Source organism: Quercus suber, unplaced genomic scaffold (assembly GCF_002906115.3).
Source record: "Quercus suber isolate HL8 unplaced genomic scaffold, Cork oak 2.0 scaffold_194, whole genome shotgun sequence".
NCBI lineage: Eukaryota > Viridiplantae > Streptophyta > Magnoliopsida > Fagales > Fagaceae > Quercus > Quercus suber.
The window spans coordinates 153355-173959 of NW_027069652.1; the positions used below are offsets into that span (position 1 = coordinate 153355).

Genomic DNA, 20605 nt, shown 5'->3' on the forward strand with positions numbered 1-20605 from the left:
AGGCTCTCGGCAAGGTGTTTCTTGCAAATGCACCTCGGACCGCGGATAAGTCAAGGGCAATTAACGTTATGTTTGGAAGCTTGGTATGAGAGAAGAGTAGAGAGAACGAGAGTAAAAGAAAATGGTTATCCTCCCTCCATCTAGTTTGGATATTTTTAAAATTAAGTAAGGGGGAGAGGAATAATTAATTTTTTCATAATTTGTAATTTTGTTAATATGGTTAGGATAAATTTGATAATTCATTTGGTTAAGCATTTTTATACTCTACTTTCCTTCAAATCTCTCAAATTTGGAAGAATTAAAAATAAAGGGTTAGAAATAATTAGAACCCCTCCAAATCCCTCTCCTTCCTCCCTTAAAAAACATCTAAATAAGGTAATTTAACTTACTTTCCCTCCCTCTACTCTACTCCCTTCTACTCTCCATCCATCCAAACAAGCTATAAATTCCCCTAGTCCGATGGCCCCAAGAGAGCAAATGCACGCATGGCTACTCGAACCCAAGACGTTCAAGTTTCACGGCTTATCCCAAAGTACACCTAACCAATGCGCCACACCCCTTGGGGTTAAAGTTGTCTTCATGCACCTCAAATTCCTTTGGTTCCCCTCACTTCAAACACAGCAACGTGAAATTGTGCAAGGCCTTTAATTGTTCAAAGCTTTTTGTTTCTCTCACTTTTTTCTTTAACAAAACTTTTCTCGCTTTTTCAAAAGAATGAAAGGGAGATCTGAAAGAGAAGGTGAAAAAAAAAAAAAAGGAGGAAGAAAAAGAGGGTCTTAAAGCACCCTGAGTTTTCTTATTAGAAAAGTGTCTAAATTTTAAATAGGATACCTAAGATACTGCATCTAAATTTTGCCTAAACAAATTTATTAGTTTGAAGTTTGAACAACTTGCAATATATCTATACACAAATTTTTATATATAATATATATATATATAGAAGGTTTATTCCAAAAAAAAAAAAAATGTCCCCACCCATCATTTTTCTTATTTCAAATTCAAATTTTATAAAAAAATAGTACAATTTTGTGAACTCCATATTTAATAACCGTTATCGGCACAATTTGATTGAATCACTGTTCTAAATAAAGCTTCCCACATCTGTTACTGTCTTAAGTTTTTTATTCTATGTATTCTAATCTCATGACTTCACACCCAAATTTGAAGTGCATTCTCCAATTTCTATTCCAATTCATGAGTTTTTTCTTTTTCTTTTTCTTTTTTTCTTCTTTAAAAATACTTAAGAATATTACTTGATTAGGCAAACAAAGTTTTGGCTGATTGTAGGTCCTAATTTTTTTTTCCTCTTACAAATGTTTTTGATATTATAGGTGTCAATTTTGGGGGTGAAGTTTAGCAGTGTTTGTGGTGATGGAGTAGCAAAGCACAATGGACTTTTTTTTTTTTAATAATTATAATAATTTGTAAAATTTCTCTTTGGGTGCTATTTATTATTCTCACTCTCTAGCATTATTATTATTATTTTTTAGAAATATTTTCAACCTATGGCATTTGCTTTTAATGATAATTTTTTATAATCAGGTCAAGACACCAATCAGTTGTTGGTGTAGGTAGAGATTGAATTTCAAATCTCTTATTCAACTATAAAAAAATTTTACCAGTTGAGCTAACTAAAACTCACAATATTATTAAATTTTTAGATGTTCATGATGATGCATAAGCAATGATGTGTGTTAATGACCTAGCAGCATTGATATATTCTAGTAATTTTTTTATTTCTATTTTTTTTGTTAATGGCCTAGCAACATGCCAAAATGCTCAATTTTTTTGTATCAGCTGAAGCTTCAAGTACATTAGTTATTATTCTATGTTCCATTGACTTCTGAAATACCTTTTTTTTTTTTTTTTAATGTGACACTTGTGTTTCGGGTCTTTATTTATCTTATAAAGTGATTTTGAATCTCCGTGTCACGTTATTGAACAAATGGGCTTCCTTACTATTGGATAAGTTTTTTTTTTTTTTTGTTAACAGGAATATATTATAAAACAACTAAAGTTTACAAACACCAAAGATGGGCTTATCAGCCTACTACAAGACACACCATACATATTTGCATACAAAATAGAGAGTAATTGAACAGAGGGGGCTGATCAAAAATGACAAACTCCTCATGCATACAACAGCCCCTTTAGCCAAAAAGTCTGCACACATATTAGCCTATCTAAACACGTGCACTACTCTGACCTGCTGCAGCTGATTTAACAGCAACCTGCAATCATGCAAAAGAGAAGAATAGCCTCTATTAGCTGTACTGTTAGACTTCAAGAGGTCCACAATCACCCTGGTGTCTAATTCAACCTCTAGTTGCTGGCATCCTAATTGAATAGCTAATGTAAGACCATCCCTTAAAGCCCACCATTCAGCAATAACGCTAGTAGTATATCCTATTGACCTTGAATACCCTTTAATCCAATGGCCATGGCTATTTCTGATGATGCCACCACCCCTGCCTTACCAAGATTTCCACAAGATGCCCGTCGGTATTAAGTTTAAACCACCCTTTAGGTGATTTATTCCCCCAAACCTGAATAGTGATTTTCCTGGCAGAAAATGAAGTAGTTAATTTGGCCTCATCTCTTTTTTTTTTAATAAACAATTTGGCAATCATCTTTACCTGTTTCTCCTACAGTCCTACTTAATTAGTTGCTTGTGTGAAGCACTTCTCAATTATGAAGTTAGTAGTAGACGAAATTTGGTTGCGATTGAGAGTTATGTGAAATCATATTATGTCCAAATCAGTGTATGAGCTATTGAAATGTTAGCAAGGATCTTTTCCCTTGAAGCTGATACCTTTCCAGATCTCTTGGCCACACAACCACATATATTAAAGCTAGTTTGCATATACCAACTAGCGCCAAATCTTGAAGACCAAAGTGAGCAGGCAATTATTGTAGGAAGTTTGTTATTCTAAACAAAGAAAAAGAAATGAATATAATATAATCACAAAAATACTCGTTGCACGCTTACTCGTTCGAGTGGCTGATAAAGCCAGTTGTAGGGGACAAAAATTGATGTTCAGAAATCAGAATGGTGTTACGGCAAAAGTGCAAATGTCTGCGAATAGTTTGTTCCCTATATTTCTAGAAGCAAATAATTGTCCAATTCTGACAACCAATTGCTACACATTTTTTTCTTTAGTAAGCAACCAATTGCATATACCTATAGCATTACAAGCTGCAAGTAGAAAATATAGGGGTGTTTGGTACATGCACTTAAAAACTAAAAACATGTGTTTAAAAATGTGTAAAATACTTTGGGAAAAAAAGTATGTGAAAATACATGTAATGTTATTTAAAACTGAAAACATATGTTTGAGTGAATGTACCAAATGGGGCCTAAATCGCCCCAACAACCCCAGCAGTATGTTGTTCCGAGGGGGCAACAGCATCAGTCCAGTAGAAGAAAAGGCAAAATTACAACCAGTGAACCATAGTAATGAGATAAATGGTGAGGAATTGGTTCAAGATCCATAGTTATGGGATGAATGAGCCATAGTAATGAGCCAAATTCAATATTTCCACACTTTTCATTCAACAAAAATGCAGCAGGATAGCAACACAAAAAGTAGTGTATAGGAGAAAGAAAAGGCAAAGGTATGGAGAAGGAAAGGGAAATATCAAACGACAAAATTCAAACATCTAAGACTCAACTTCAGCACCTTCCCTTGATAAAGGGAAAAAAAAAAAAAAAAAAAAAAAAAAAAAAAGCTCAATAGGACAACATACCAAAAAGTCCTGCTTTTACTGGAGACAGTGCATGGAGATGGAACTGGTCCATTTTGTTTCACGCTGATTGGGCAGTTGTGAATTCATCATCTTAGTGCGACCAAAACAGAAAACACAGCCACTGCGAATTTTACAGTGAATTGGATATGTTGACATTTTTTTTGAAGTCATTAAATTGATCCCACAACAGTAAATTCAGCTGGCTCCAATACCATTGGTACCACTAAGGCATTGCACAAGCAATAATAGAAACAACTACAAAAGCAGAGAGGAAAATAGGATACAAAAATTAGTCTTAACAACAATATCTAACACAAGGATACATATTTACTTTTGAGGAATTGGTGAGAATTGACATCATTCAAGTAATTCTACCCATCAAGAGAAACATAGTTTTCCTTCCACCACACACAGCTTCTATTTTGGGATAAATGAAAAGTGATTCGATTCAAATTAAGGGAACAAAAAGAGCAAGAGGAAAGCCTAAATAAAATGATGAAGTAATTAAAAGGTACGTTATTTACAGAGGTTATGGGATATAATTTTGGATAGGATAGAATGGCAGAGAAGCATTCATATGTCTGTCCACAATTTTTTTGTTGAGATTTTTGAGAATTCATACCATCTTCAAAGTTTTGGAACAGAAGCTTTGTTATTGTTGTTATTTTATCTAGATATACAACTATACAAGCTTGCTAACATAAATACTAATGGTTTAAGTTCCAAATTTGCAAAACCATACAAATCAATGCAATTAAGCCGTTAGTAAAATTAGTCATACTCGATTTGGTTTATTTCAACATGCGTCAAAATATTGGGGATGGTGTCAATGCACTAAGTTTGAAGAAACAACTAAATATATCTAAATTGTGTTTCCACATTTCAGTTGTATTTTAAAACAGTAAAATACACTGGAATGAAGAAAGTTTAAAGTCTCTAATATCTAAAGTGGTTCCTTTTTTTTTAAAAGAAACAATGTGATTTATCTGATTAAAATGTACAAAAAGGGGCATACTCCTAGGACACACAAGTATAGAAAAAGTAGATTAAGAATCATAGCTTTCTTTCCAGGACAAGAAATTGTGATTTGGAACTATACCCAGTTTTTTTTTTTTTTTTCCTTTTTGATGGAGGAACAAGACCTACTTACTCCACAACTCTAATGGTAGTCTAAGAAGTATACCTAAGTATCAAAAATCAGTAACTAATTTCATACCTAAAAATCTCCATCAGACCATAATAGACGTGTTTTTTCCTTTTATATCCTTCACCTGCCAGAGATGCTAGGGTTCTACAAACTAAAGTTGAATTGCCACTAAATGCCACATGAGTCACATGACCTTGACTGACAAACAATCTTCAAATACACCCTTGTCTATACACAATCTTCAGAGCTCATTCTTTTCAGTCATTTGGTCATAACCTGGCTTTCTTCTACTTTGTTCAACAAACATTAAATCTATTTCGAAAACTGACGAAGCATGTGTTTACTCTTCCCCCCCCCCCCCCCCCCCGCTCCAAAAAAAACAGAAGAAGAAAAACTAGGGAAAGATATATTGGTAAGAACTAGAAGAGTCTTCACCTATTGATTTCATTATTTTTCCTTTTTGAGCAACCTATTATGACTATTAGACAGCATGAACTTCTTCTTTTTTTCTTTTTTTGTGATTGGTAACATGAACAAAATATTTATCAAAACTTCAGCTGTAGTATGATATAAATGAGCAGAAACCACCATGTCTAACACCTCCTGTTGTATAACACATCTAGAGGAGTTCCATTGATAAACACCAGACTGTGTCAGACTGATAGACCTATAACCCATGTATTTGCCATAAAACCCGCTTATTAGTGTCTATGCAGTTAATATTGCATTAGTAATTCAAGCCTCTCATAAATCTTCACTTATGGAGGTGCATAGTTACAATAATACCATAACCCTCAATTTACCACATTATCAATGTCAATGCATAAAAAACGCAGTCATGTATAATGCGACCCAAAGTGTAAGATGGCTATATGTGACAGACAATTAAACATGATAAAAAAAAAATTAAAAAAAAAACTACCAATGAATACCAACCAATCAAAGTAAGAATAAGCAGACATAAACAAATCTACAGTTGAAATAAAATCAGAGATCAAATACAGCATTCTCAACTGATATCATCGTGAAAATATTCCTACAATAAAGAATCTGCAGAAGAGCAAATATATTACAGCAGAAAAATGTAATGACATCAATTCCCCCTTCAAGGAAGAAGGTCTTAACAATCAGGTCCCAAAAATCCTATTCCCATCAAAAGATCTATTGCAGTTCCTTACCTGAATCACTAAGTTTCAAATACTAAAAACTGTCATATGGCACAACTGACACGGAGACTTCGCCTAAAAGTGTCTTTCAAACTTCTCAATGGGCAAAAACAGTGTCATTACGTCTTGGTGGTCTATCAGGAACTGAACCTGGCTTGAATTTGGAAGCCTCGTGTCTTGCAAGTTCATTAGGAACGCTACTGTTACTCTGGATAAGCATCTGCTTGAGATCATAAAAGACATCAGAATCTGAAAGAGTCAAGAATGTAGTGGCCACACCCGTCTTGCCTGCACGTCCTGTTCGTCCAATACGATGCGTGTACATGTCAATACTCCCAGGCATATCAAAATTAATGACATGGGCGACATCGGGTATGTCAATACCACGCCCCGCAACATCAGTGGCAACAAGGACATTGTATCTCTTCGTCCTAAAACCCTCTAGACTAATTTCCCTCTGCTCCTGTGACTTTCCACCATGTAAGGTTGTAACACGATAGCCTGCCTTATCCAAGTTCTTGGCAACATTATCTGCATTCTTCTTAGTGTTAACAAACACAATTGCAGTCCTATCACCAAGTTCGTCAAGCAATCTCTGTAACCTAGAGAACTTCTCCGATTCCTTAACCATCATCACATGTTGGGATATCAAGTCGGTGGTCTTTCCAGCAGTGCCTATAGTTACCACAACAGGATTCCTCAAATACTTTCTAGCAAGGCGCTCCACCGCAGGCGGCATGGTGGCACTAAACATATAAGTGGTTCTATAAATCCTCTTCTCATCGAGCTCTTCATCTTCGTTTTCGGGTTTCAAATTGCTAGAAGGCATTGCATCCAACACACCCATAACCTGTGGCTCAAATCCCATATCTATCATACGATCAGCCTCATCAAGAACAACATAATTACACTGATTGAGAACCGCGTAACGCCTCTCCAAACAATCAATCAAACGCCCCGGCGTAGCAATGACAACCTCACACCCTTGCCTAATCCTAAACCCTTGTTCCTCAATGGACTGCCCACCAACAATTGAGACCACTTTGATCCCCAAATGCTTAGCAAACTTATTAGTCTCTTCCTCAATCTGCTGAGCAAGCTCACGAGTGGGTGCCATTACAACGGCATAAGGCCCCTCGGCCTCGTTCTCCTCACTCATCGGAGGTAGCCTAGTAATGTAAGTAAGCATAGGAAGAACAAAAGCAGCAGTCTTACCAGAACCAGTTTCGGCAATCCCAATCACGTCGCGCTGTTGCAGGCCGAGTGGAATGGCCGCCATTTGAATAGGCGAAGGCTTCTTGTACCCGGCTGTCTCGACTGCCTTCAACAGCTCTTGACTCAATTTGCTCTCTTCCCAAGCCCTCATAGGGCGAGGAATCTTCGAACCCTTATAGGAGATATTGAAATCCTCTCTGAAAATCCTCCAATCTCTCTCCGCCATTTCCTCGAGCTTCTTCTCACTCCAGTGTCGATCGACTCTCATGTCGTACGGGTCGTACTTTTCAGCAGCTTGCTCTTTGAGTTTCTGAGCCGCAGCCTCCTCTGGCCTCTCCTCCACCCCATCCTTCCGGCGAATCTCCTCGCGCATCTCCTTCTCGTTCTTGGCGGCGAGCTTCTTCTGCTCGCGGCGATCGACGCCGGCACGGAAGCCTCGTCCGAACAAGAGCTGAGCCTCGTGAGGGTTTTGGTAGAGTGCGTTCATGTCACGAGAAGTGTCCTCCGTGTTCTCCCAATCGAACGAGAATCTGAATTTCTCGCTAGGCTTGATAACTCGCTTCTTAGGCTTCTTCGACCCTAAGTACTGCTCTTTAATGGATTCGAGCTCTTTCTCACGCTCTCGCTCCGCCAATTTCTCCAACCGCGCACGCTCTCGAGACTTAGCATCCTCTTCGCGCTCGCGGTCTCTATCGCGCCGATCTCGGTCTCGTTCCCGGTCTCTGTCACGGTCACGGTCGCGCCTGTCACGTTCACGGTCACGATCACGGTCCCGGTCACGGTCGCGATCGCGATCGCGGTGGCGATCGGAATCGGAGGGTTTGCTGAAATCGTTGCTGTTGTGGTGGTTGTGGTTGTGGCTGTGGTTGTTGGAAGCGGAGGAGAGGAGGCTTTGACGGCCTTTGTTGATTTCGTCGGCTTCTTTTTGACGGCGTTTTAGGGCTAAGGCTTCGCGTTCGGCTCTGGTTAGGAAAACGGGTTTCACGGCGGAGCTTGTAACGTTGACGGAGGCAGCGTCTTCGGTTAAACTACGTTTCATGGTTGAAATGAGAGAGACACACTGTGTGTGTAAGAGAGAGAGAGAGATCGCTTGGTTAAGTGCAGGAGGGGAAAAGATTAGTGGATATAGAGAGTGGCGCAAGTCCTAGAGCCTTCCAGAAACACAGGTCGGTGAGACTGTTGAGTTCCCGAATAGGGCTGTGTTATTTCTAGTGTGTGGCCCAATTTAGGGCCCAATTTAACTTTCCTAATTAAAATCTAAACTTCGGCCCATTTCTGCTTTGGGGTATTTATAAATTACCAAAGAATGTCCTGTAGTATTTTCAACCGATATGGGATTGTCTGAGCCGAAGGCATCTCATTATGTTTTGTTTTGCTCGTGAGCAGTGAGCATGTCACAATGTCTTATCTTAAGGAAAACCATTAGCTAATTGATTAGCGTAGTCTGTACTTTGTAGTGTCCCGCCCCTTTTTTTGAGTACATTTTTGGTCTCATAAAAAATTCACATGATAATTGCATATGCAAAAATGAATGACGCCAATAAAAGTACTTTCTGAGTTTTTATTTTTTATTCTTTTGGTTTAAACCCAATATAAGTTAGTTCAAGTTTGGTAATTTCTTTTGTTCATTGACACAAGTGTCAAATACCTTCAGGGTAGAATCAAAATGGTTGGTGGCACTGGGTTATCTCACTTTGTTAGATTTCCTTCCAGTGAGTGTGCTAGTTTAGATGCATTCGTAAGGAAATCCTGTGAAGAAAGATGCAAACACGGCTTGGATAGGGATCTTTTTTCACCTACATTTTTTATTGACTCCATCCAACTAGTTCCAGCCTCTCTCTCTCTCTCTCTCTCTCTCTCTCTCTCTCTCGGATATATAAACTATTTCAGTTTGCTTTTTAAACCACTGCCAATCATGAGTTCACGACCAGCAGGCCAAAACTTTTTTACCGTCGCAGGAGATGAGGACCAGGGAGAAGAAAAACAACAATATGAAGAAGAATGTACAATAGCAGCAGAGTGGTCTTTATTTACTGAAACTTTGTTACAGTAGCTGAAAATATCCGACTATAAATTGTTATACATACTGGGCTAGATTTTATCACCAAATTAGCAAAAAGAATGAATTCGCTTTTCAAACTGTAAGCCATGTATGGAACAATATTGGCTTGGGCATCACATTCCCTAATCCTGCAATGCACAAAAGCTCAAATAAGTGCAAAAGAAAAACAGCAAAAGGAAGTGCATAGATAAAAAGTAACATATACTGGTAGTCATTTAGAGATTTGGCCAGTGAACCAAATATAAACTGATCCTAGAGGAGATGGTCTACAAAACACGAGAACATCCTTTTAACTAGTTATAGTATTGTCAATTCAAGTACTTAGCTCCTAACCTTAAATCTCTTACGGCGTGCATCATCAGGACTGAAGCGAGTATTTTGTTGTTGACGTCTAGGAGCTTCACTTCTGTAATTTCCTACAGCCATTTCTGGCATTCTACTAGTCCTGTCCTGTGTGCTACTTCTTGAATTTCGGAAAAAGATATCCTTGTCCCAGGTAACTTCATAATCAGCCTTCAAGCGAGCTCCTTGCTGTTCAACAGCAAGCAATATTTAGTAATCAATGAGAAAATAGATTCAAGAATGAACTACTAAATGCAAACAGACAATTTAGTCTAGGTATCTCTTCCCCGGCTTCCTTTCTGTCTGCATCTTCATTTGAATGCATGCAACCTTTTCGAACTAGCAGATTAGGCACACACCTAAAATGTACATTCAAACTGACCAAGCTAATGAATGGCAAACTTGGACAAGTTCCCCCTTAAATTGTCTACAGATGAGGAAGATGATACATAGATATTAAGTGTGAATCTATCGAGGTTAGCCCAATAATGGGTGGCGATGTGTAAGTCAAAATGAGTTAACAATTCAACATATGACACTTGAGTATCTAATGTCAATCTAACATCAATAAGCATCTTATCTTATGCTCATGTGGGTAAGAGATCCACATGGTTTAAACAAAGTATTCAACTAATCTAGGATTATCCAATTTCCATGCTACTCCTTTTAATGAGAAGCACAGGAAAAAGACACATATTGGTGTTCCAAGGACATCCAATGCCCTAATACCTGCCTTTCATGCTTAAAAACTCATCCATCAGGTTTAAGATTGAAATGCACGATGGCAAATAAGTAAAAAACTGGTATTTACTCTCAGTGATTCATTATTATAGATCGAATATGGTAGATAATTTTGACAAAATTTAATGAGACACAAAGGTCCTACCTTCTGTAAGGAGCGGCCACATAACACCTTCAGAGCATTATAGAAGTCACTGTGCTTCTCGAACTGAACTACAATCTTACAATTAAGACCCGAAACTACGCTCACAGTTTCCTCTGCTTCCTTACCTAGATCATTGTCCTCTGAAACATTAAGATCCCTACATAAAGCAAGTTAAAGTATAAACAAGAAGGAAGATGCATAATCAGCTAATTCCATTACATTGCTGGCGCCAAAAAGTATGCTTTATTGGCAATGGGTAATGAAAACTTACCATACAGAATGAAGTTATATAAAAGCCACATACACATATAAGAACATAGGTACACAAAAACAACAAAGTCATATTTACAACTTTTGGAACGTAACCCCCAACACAGGCACTTTAATCTTCTATATTTTCTTTAATCCCTTTTTTTTCTTATAAGCAAGAGAAATATTATTAGGAAGGGTCAAAGGTATTCAACATAAAACCCTATTAGTTTTCAATGTCACCTTTTCCTTAATATGTCTAAAATTCCAACCTGAACTATATCATGTCCATTGTTCTTTTTCACTAGCAAATCTTTCCCACCAAATTATGAAAATTTGAATTAAGAAACTTGGAAGCATCACTCAGGTCTCGGCTAATACTTTGAAGTTCTAACCTTTAAGTAATCTTAGCAAAATCACCAACTAATTTTACACAAATTAGGAAAATTTGAATGAAAGAAACTTTAAAAGCATCACTCAGGTCTCAATGAATATTTTGAAGTTCTAACCTTTCAGTAATCTTAGCAACATCACCAACTAATTTTATACAAATTAGGAAAAATTCAAATGAAAGAAACTTGGAAAGCAACACTCAGGTCTCGGCTAATACTTTGAAGTTCTAACATTTCAGCAATTTTAGCAATATCACAAACTAATTTTATACGACTTCAAGAGGACAATAACAACATAACAAAAGGTTTATGAACCAGTACAAATAAGCATTTATAGGCCGCATAAATAATGATACCTTATATTTCCAAGTCTAGAAAAAATGGAATGTGTAACCAACATGGAAGGCTTCGACGAAACCAATGGCTCCGCAAACCACCGAGACGGAACACCTCTCATTATAATCGTATCCGGCTCTTGCTTCCCACCCCTTGAATACCCTGCCAACCAAAAAAATACATATCAATATTTTTTGTATAAGTAAAGTAAGGGAGTTTTGCCAATTATGCTGTTTTTGCAAACAAATATGTGGCCAAACTCGAAAATTTGACCTCATTTGGAACTCGAGTCTCGAATGTGAAGAACTCAAAGTCTCTAAAACTCGAGTTCCATTGTTTTTCTACATATTCCAATATGTGCTTGCAAAAACAGCATAACGGGCAAAAAAAAATCAAGTAAAGTAAATTCAAAAGACAAACCGCGATTTCGAAAAGCGTAAAAATCCTCCCAAGCTTTCTTCATAGCTTCGAAATCGTCAGAAGCCGGAACAGCGACGTTTAGCTTGTACTTAACACCTTCAAGGTTCAGGTCCAACCCGTCCATTTTTTCCAGCAAGTATTTTCTCCAATCCAAGTACTTCTGCTCCAAAACTTTCACATCTTTTTCTTCTTCTTCTTCGTTGTTTATTCTGGTCTTGCTGAGAAACCCTAGGTCTCGAATTGCGAGAGAACCTTGAGCAACTGGATCGTCGCGCTTCCGCTTCTTGAGGTCTCCGAGCCGTTGGATCTGGAGGTCGTCTTCGGGAACGGTGATTGGGACAGTGACAGAGGACTTGAAGAAGTCAAGTAGAGCTAGCTTTAGCTTCCACTCGTTGATTGGCTTGCTCATTGCCATGGCGGCTGTTGTTGGGTTTGGGTAGATCGTGAAGTTGAGCTTCACGTGCGGCACGAGAGTGAGCCCCTTCTCTAATTCTAGGGGTTTTGTTGGAGGAAGAGAATCTAAGGACTCTGTTTCGCTCATTGCTCTATTTTCTGTGTCTCTCTGTCTTTGCTATTTTCACTCTCTTTTTTTGTCTCTGTAAATTAGGGCTTTTGCTAGTGATTGGGGTTTTCGAAATTGGAGCAGAAAGGAGAAATGGAGGAGGGAAAAAAACAAACAAACACAGTGTCGTGGATTTACTCTAGAGGTAAAACGCCACGTCGTTCTGCATGCTAGCTCCCAAGTCCTATGTGGTTGATTTTTTTTTTTTTTTTTTTTTAAGGTTTTTAAAATTATATACTCCATTTGTTCGATGTTAATGTTTTTCTAAAAACGAGTCAAAAAAAAATATTTTAGAAAATTATCTCATTTTTTTATATTTTTTAATAACCTCAAAATAAAATAAGGTTGTTTTTATTAGTTTCTATATTGTCTTTTAACTTCTTTTATTTTGTTTGATGTGAGATAAAATTATTTTTTGAAAAATTTTTAACAAAAAACAATCTATAAAAAATAAGTAATATTTTTAATAAGGTTTTTCGTGGGCCAAATTTAATTTCCCTTTGACTTTTTTTTATGTTACCAAACATAAGAAACGTGAAAAACTCTCTTCGCAAAATATTTTCCATATTAACAAACGAAGCATAATATGTTGCTGCAGTTCAAACCTCTCTCCCTAAACTAATACTTTACATATGGAGAGGTAACATTCCACTTATAAGGGTGTGTGGTGGTTGATACTTGATACTGTTTACCACACAAGAAGATACTTCATGCCTCTAACATATGCAAACAAAGTTCTCCACAACTTTTGCCATAGCTCCGAAAGGGTGTTTGGTGTTGGTGTTTAGTGTTGGTATTTAACCAATAGATTTCAGTGTTTAAACATCAAAAATACTTTTGACACATATTTCTATAACACTCAAATGCGTATTTTCACAAAACTGAAAAATAAACAACAATACTTGGAAACCACTACCAAACGGTAAGTGGTGAAAAAAAAAAAGTTATGGGTACATGTAAAAGTAAAAGTTCAACAATGGCAATCGTCATCAAGTTGTGACAAATGATGTGGATCATGGCATCCCATACGAATTGTTTTTTGTTTTTTCTTCTTTTCTTTTTCTCACACCATATGGATCCCATACGTGTAAAAGGGTTGACGCCTTGATGAGGAGATAGGAATGGAAGAATGATGGCACCTGGAATGAAATGAACCATAAACATGAAGCGGAAAAAATAAAAATAAAAAATTTGTGAATATAAAGAACTGTGACAATAATTAACAATCACCAAGCAAATCAGGCCCAAATGCATTAACTCAACCTAACTAAGTGTCCGTTTGGCAAAAATTATTTTTGCCAACTTATTTTACTATTTAACTTATATTTGCTACTATTCATGGGTCTCACTGCACTTTTTGGCACTTTTCATGGGTTCCACTGTACTGTTTCAGCTAACTTTTACTATTATCTACAGTATTTTCATCAAAAAAAAAATTTATTTCAGCAAGATAAGCGAATTTCAAACGAACCCTTAAAGAAAAAAATTGGTTCCATATGAGACTTTTGGTTCGGCATGAAAAAGGGGTCAACTTGTATCCAACCCACTAAAATGTCAAGTTAGACAACGACCCAACCCAACCTATTTTAAGTGAACCCTTTTTTTCTAAGGTAATAAGTTGTTGGTGTTGGCTCATTGTTGTATATAGACCATTGAGTTGAGGTCCTTAACTCCTTATGAGCGTTGGGGACCATTGAGTTAAGGTCCTTAACTCCTTATAAGCGTTGGAGATAGGGGTGGCAAATTAAGCCCAAACCCACCCACTCTAATTGAACACAAACCACCTCAATTATTAGTTGGGTTAAATGGGCATCAACCCAATTAGACCCAGTGATTATTGGATTTTAACTAAAAACCTAATGAGACCCATTTAACCCAAAAAAAATTTCACCAAATTCAACCTAGCCCTCCCCCCCCAAAAAAAAAGGACCTCAGACCGAGTCAGACATTTTAGTGTTTCGGATCGTCTTCTTAAACTTTCGATTCTTCCTCTTCTCTCTGTACCTCAAAACCCTCGCTTCTTGATCCGTCGCCGAGATTTGAACCGCTTGATTCGCTAAATCTGTGATTGGCTTATTGTAAGAATCAGATATTTCCGTCACGGTGCTTCCATCTAAAACTAACCGACGTCGAGAGACGAAGAAGACACCTAAAAGAAAATTGCAATATCATATCAAAAAATCGAAGCAACCAAACACAAATCTAAGAAGGAAAATTATTAAGGAACGTACACTCTGGCTGAGGCACCGAGTGTTGTAGCCATATGAGTAGGGTTTGGAGGCTGAGAATTCCATGTCGAAGCAATGGTCGTTAAGCAATGGAGGTTGAACATTCTTGCTCTGTACTGGACTATTCCATCAATACCAGAACTATTTTGCACTATTTGGTTGCCAAGAAAGTGAGAGAAAATAGAAAAGAAAAGAAAATATTTTTTTATTTAGATTTTTAATATAATTATTGATGTTGATGTGCTTATGTGGAATTTTTTAATCCCAAGAATAGAGACTAGAGAGAGTGGAAAAGGGAACTTAAGAAAGTGTTAGGGTTTTTACTTTAATGGCATTTTGGTAATTTTGATAATTAGGTAACTTGTTGAGTTGGGATTTACCCATAATAAATGGGTTGGATTAGATTTGGGTTAGAAGTAATTAGTTAAATGGGTAAATGAGTTTTATATACCCAATCTAATTATGCCCACCCAAACCCACTCAAGCCCGCCCATTTGACACCCCTAGTTGAAGAGTAGAGTTGATTGATTTGGCCAAATTGGATGTCCCCGAAGGGACAAAGACAAAAAAATATTGCATTTAATTTATGAAAAAAGTTACAAGTTTGTAAATCTAATTAAGGGTTTTAATAAATAACTAAATTCTTGATCATTTTGGCCTCATCAGAGATCCAAGATATCATTAAGAAATTTTGATGTAACCAATATATCAATATATTAAAATTTTAACATATTTTACGATATAATTTTAGATCTCAGCTAAGAAAACTAATCACAGCAGAGATATCACTTTTTTAAGAAAATATATAATAAAGCAAATATGTACAGGAAAATTGATACAATTCTTGATATTTTTCACAAGAAACAGTGTTTTATTTTTCACATGAATTTTATATCAAGAATTTGCTGATATGATATCCCTGCTATTTCAGGTGAGATAATTTTTACTGATATTTAAAAAATATATATATATATATATATTTTTGAATTAATCTAATTAATATAAAAGTTTGAGAGCACATGATAAAGAATTATTACTCTAAAAGATAAACTATATACCAGCTACAATTCATCAATCATCATAAGGAGGCAATGGCCCTAATGACCCTGTTTTTACATGCTTACAGAAACTATAATAAACCCCCCTCCTTCTCTATTTTCACTCCTAAACGAGATAGAATCTATGTAGCAATGTTTTCAACGTTCTTTATAATCGAATCAAACTACCATTCTATCTCTATCAGCTCTTTCATAAGCTACAACGTTTGATTGGAATTAGCAAAGAGGTAGAGGTGATGGATAATAATACTCCGTAGACTATATACAATTATTAAGGCATGAAACCAAAGCTAGAAAAATCCAGTACTACAGAAGAGTAAGATACAGCTAAATCGACTTTTAGTTAGGAAAAAATAACTAGCAAATCTTGAAGATCTATATAGGCACATTTCAAAATCTAATCATCAAAGACCAATCCACACATTAAATGAAACATTCTCCTTGAGGTAAAGGATTAAAGCACAAAACAATTAGAAGGGTTTAACATAAAACGAGTTCCAATTCAAGATAGTAACCGAGAAAGCAAATCCGCTAGAGGCTTGTAAAACCTAACAAAAAAAGTATTGAGTGATAACAAAAATCTGAACTGTATTTTCCTTGCAAGAATGGAAGACAATCAAGAACCTATAACAAGGCAATAGGAGGCATCACATCCTTAGGAAGTGGTTTTTGATCTTTTTGGGGCACGGTATTGACCAATAAAACAAGCATGGTAACGCTCATAAGGTTCAAGAGTAATGCTCTCAAATGGCTTGAGTTGATTCTCCTTTAGCTTATCCTTTTCCATAGCAAAAACGGTCTCAGCAGGGACTGTGGAATCTATGCAATTGGCCTGAAATATACAAGATTTTTTAACATGAAAAATAGTAGCACATTAATATTGAATATGCAAAGTATATAATTTTTGGCTATGAGAGTGGGGCTCCAGCTGATTAGGTTACCACAAGATTTGCAAAGTTTAGTGTAAGTAGATAATCAATAACACCAAACACTAGAAAAATGGAAAACAACTTATCAAAAGATAGTTTAAGCTGAAACAAAGGGAGACTTAATACAATAAATTAGAGGGGGGGAAAACTGTTATTGTTCCTGCTAATCATTACACAAGTAAGAACTTCAATAAAATTTTCAGCTCTAATGTTAGAGGATAATGATATATATTTGGAAAGAAACATTAAGCAATTAAACAAATGTACAAACCTTGATAGAAATAACGAACCAACCTCCAGCTTTCAAGAAATAAGAAGCATTCAGTGCTAAAATCCTTGTCTGAAAAATCATGGACAAAGCAAAAAAAATTCAGATAAATCAAAGAATATTAGTAGCCAAAAACCATTCCTACAAAGAAATTGGCCCATTTAATCCCCCTTCCTGTCTCCTATAAGCGCCCCTCTTACAAATGAGCAGTCAAGATGACTCCAATCACATTTGATTTCTGAGAGCAAGGGTATATTCTTGTGTTCTTGTCACACCAATTCCTCGCTTGCAAAACCTAAGATCTCATGAATGGCATTGAAAATTGACAAAACTGACCAAACAAAATGCACACCAATGACCAGGAATTTCAATAACTTGCCCATATGGGGCAGGTAAGAGCTTATGAGTTGAGTTTATTCTCATGGGGAAAAAAGAAAGCAAAAGGAGGGGGGGGGGGTGGTAAAAATCAGGTCAAGAAACACAACCAATCAAAAGGATTTACATTGGAATATCATGTACATGAAGAAGCAACAAGCTTAATAAATTTCATTCTCAATAGCTACAATTCTCCACAAATCAAGGACTGAATGTTCCAGCCGATGACTGTAAATGAACATTTGAGTAATGGCAGTGAGATGATCATGAGTCACAATGAAACAAACTTTATACCTACAAAATTGAAGATATACCTAGGGCAACCCAAAATTTCAAAATTCAAAAGAGTGGGAAAAGAACTACAAAGTAATATGTTAAAAAAAAGGTAACACAAACAGTAAATCCTAATAATTTGTCAAATGTCTACAGTTGCTTGATACAACATTGAAATTATATAATCTAACCAACTCAAAAAGCTACAATTAACCAGTAAAAACTGTGTAACACCAAAAAACAGTGGTCATCAATGAATATACTCATTATTCATGTCTTAAAATGATTCACAAAATAAAAACAGCACTCACAAACAGAGAAAAGAACAAACATATCACAACTAATTTCTAAACAACCCTCTCAGCTTTTCAACATGTCAAATGAGAAGTAAAGAATAAATTAAAAATATTTTAAGATCCTGGAAGTCGACACCAAGAATATGGGAAAAAAAAAAACTCACTTTTATTTTTTCTTGATAATTACACAGGCAGTAGGTGGATTATGAACTTATAATATGACCCTCCCCCTTGCTCTTACTAGAGAAGAAGGTAAGATTTAAGCTAGGAGTTTGTAGGCAAAGCAAGTTTACTTTAGGTAAGATGATTCAGTGTAGTTCCTTAGGTGTAGTACATAAACCCCAATTAAATTCAAATATATAGATTGATTAAAAATAACTGTCGTCAAAAAAGATAACATTGTTTGTATTTTATTGATCAATGCAACCATATGTTTGAATTTAATTGGAAAATCTAACGTACTGCACCTCGGTAATTGTACCAAGTGAAAAACGACTTTACAAGAGTAAGTAAGAACATTAAAGTGACAAATGACTTTATAAGAGCATCAGAAACTTGGGCTCCCCCATTATGTCTTGAAAGGGAACCCGAGTGTTCATCACATGCACCATGATCTAAACAAGATACAAATTTAGAAAAATTTAACGTACAGTCAGCTTAGATTTCTTGAATGCTTATTTAATTTAACTGGGAATGAAGAAAATAAAGTATTACTAATATACCAGTTATGATTTGATCTTCAAAGCCTCCTTCAAAAAGTTAGTAGTATTGATTAAAATCCTTCTTCAGAAAACAAACTTATACAATTTTACAAATGATAAGGCATATTTTTCTCAAAAGACACCAAAAGGGCAGGATCACATCAAGAAACTAAAGTAGTAGTCAGTGATAGCAGTAAGGACCTGAGGCAGAAACAAGGAGAAAAACATTGACTATAAGAAAGACTCTTGTAACACTGCAAACCTTCTATAACACATTTAAGTTTGAAGTATGAAGAAGACCTGATCAGGCTGAGCAACATCAGAAAATATCACATCCACCATGCCAACCAGCATTCGGTACTTAGAAGGATGTCTAGCATCTTCAATGATTGGGATAACATTCGTGCGCTTCTTTGCCATGTTAACCAAATCTCTACCACTTCTATGAGAAAACTCGACTGCATAAACCACTCCAGTCTACAAGCAAAAAGCATCAATTTTTAAGTAACTCCATTAATTAAAACAAGCATGTAAAGGCTATGTTTTCATATAGACTACTTACAGGGCCAACAATGTCAGACACATGAGAGACACTGGTTCCAGAAGCAGCCCCAAGGTAGAGAACCTTAGCACCAGGTTTCTTCATTTTACATATATTAAAATACAAACATAGAAAAGAGTTTGATTATGGACTGATTTTAAAATCTTAAATTATAATGTAAAAAAAAAAAAAAAAACATATGAAGACAAAAAATGAAATGAAATTAAGAAATTAAGGCTAAAACTCACCATCCCTATGTCATCAACACCACCAAGAATGGCGGCAGCCAGCTTTGAACGGAATGGGTTCCAAACCCTGTATTCAACTTTTGTTCCATCTTCATTCTGGATATATTTATATTTAATAAACAATTACCATCTTTGTACACAAAAAAAAATAAATTAATGCTCGGCAAGAAATCATTGTGCTTCTTTATATACAGAAAACACTTTCAATTAGCAAACAAAACCTAGTATTAACAACAGCTAAATAGATAATTAGCAAAATATTTAGAAGAGTAAACAAAGAATAATAAAAAATAAACCTGCGAATTAACTCTTTTCTCGTTGTAGACAGATTGACCAGGAACCATGTTCTTGGTAAGGAGAACGTCGTCTCCTTTAACCTTCATGTAAAAAACTCCTTCATGTCTATGAGCCAAAATCACAGCCTTATTTCCACCTTGAACCCCAGCTCTACCTCCTCCTCTTCCACCACCACCACGGCCTCTTCCTCTACCACCACCAAAGCCTCTTCCTCCACCACCACCACCTCGGCCACCTCTTCCTCCGCGACCTCCACCTCCACCTCTACCTCTTCCTCCTCTCCCTCCATCACTCCTGCCCCTAAAACCGCCACCACCACGACTAAGAGGAGGCCTCATCGCTAAGAAGCAGAGAGAGAAAGTGAAACGCTTGCTCTGGCTGGCTAGGGTTTCTCAAGACTTGTAGAGCAAGTTAGTGGGACACTGTTTCTGAGCTCGCCCAAAGCACGTGCTTATATATCATATTAGAGTAACAATTCAAGGGTTTAAGGTTTTTATTTCGGTTTTTTTAATAAGCCCATTACCAATCCTGTCGGGAGCCACATTTGTTGAAAAGGCCACTACAAACCTAACTCATATAATTTCCAAATTTTTCTTTCCCTGTTAAGTTTTGTTATTTTAGACGATAGGGTCTGTTTGATAGAGTAATTTAAGTAATATTATTTGTATTTTTTTAAAATACGTGTGGGTTGAAAAGTACGTGAAAATACATGTAATATTGTTTAAAAACTAAAAATATATGTTAAAATACTTTACCAAACGAGCACAGGTTGCTTTAGTGTGTTGTTACCACTCTGTCAATAAATCCCTATTGTTAAGGGTTAGTTGTTTAATTGAATTAGTCTTATCACGTTATTAGGATTTGTTA

The 20605-nt window shown here is 36.3% G+C and overlaps 3 protein-coding genes, 1 long non-coding RNA gene and 1 other non-coding gene across 6 annotated transcripts; all 5 read right to left on the bottom strand.

Annotated features, from left to right (window-relative positions):
- Nucleotides 1-2051: 2051 nt before the first annotated feature.
- On the bottom strand, nt 2052-5248 carry LOC136069869 (uncharacterized). Of its 2 annotated transcripts, none has more exons than XR_010631069.1 (2): nt 3748-5248; nt 2052-2231 (listed from the first exon to the last, which is right to left on the bottom strand). It is a non-coding gene; the product is annotated as an uncharacterized LOC136069869 (long non-coding RNA). The 2 variants fall into 2 exon arrangements; XR_010631070.1 differs by having other exon boundaries at nt 2052-2562.
- Nucleotides 5249-5855: 607 nt separating this feature from the next.
- LOC112035094 (DEAD-box ATP-dependent RNA helicase 21) lies at nt 5856-8539 on the bottom strand. Its single transcript, XM_024067935.2, has one exon. The coding sequence runs from the start codon at nt 8312-8314 to the stop codon at nt 6158-6160; it is 2157 nt and encodes a 718-aa protein (XP_023923703.2). The 5' UTR covers nt 8315-8539; the 3' UTR covers nt 5856-6157.
- A 728-nt stretch (nt 8540-9267) lies between these two features.
- LOC112035096 (uncharacterized) lies at nt 9268-12620 on the bottom strand. Its single transcript, XM_024067937.2, has 5 exons — nt 11963-12620; nt 11563-11704; nt 10566-10722; nt 9671-9868; nt 9268-9465 (listed from the first exon to the last, which is right to left on the bottom strand). The coding sequence occupies exons 1-5, from the start codon at nt 12501-12503 to the stop codon at nt 9460-9462; spliced, it is 1044 nt and encodes a 347-aa protein (XP_023923705.2). The 5' UTR covers nt 12504-12620; the 3' UTR covers nt 9268-9459.
- Nucleotides 12621-16192: 3572 nt separating this feature from the next.
- Nucleotides 16193-20191, bottom strand: LOC112035099 (rRNA 2'-O-methyltransferase fibrillarin 2). Its single transcript, XM_024067940.2, has 6 exons — nt 19738-20191; nt 19442-19537; nt 19215-19292; nt 18953-19129; nt 17011-17079; nt 16193-16642 (listed from the first exon to the last, which is right to left on the bottom strand). Exons 1-6 carry the CDS (start codon nt 20074-20076, stop codon nt 16466-16468), a joined length of 936 nt encoding a protein of 311 aa, XP_023923708.2. The 5' UTR covers nt 20077-20191; the 3' UTR covers nt 16193-16465.
- LOC112035101 (small nucleolar RNA snoR60) lies at nt 18495-18559 on the bottom strand. The gene has a single exon (XR_002885452.2). It is a non-coding gene; the product is annotated as a small nucleolar RNA snoR60 (small nucleolar RNA).
- Nucleotides 20192-20605: the final 414 nt, after the last annotated feature.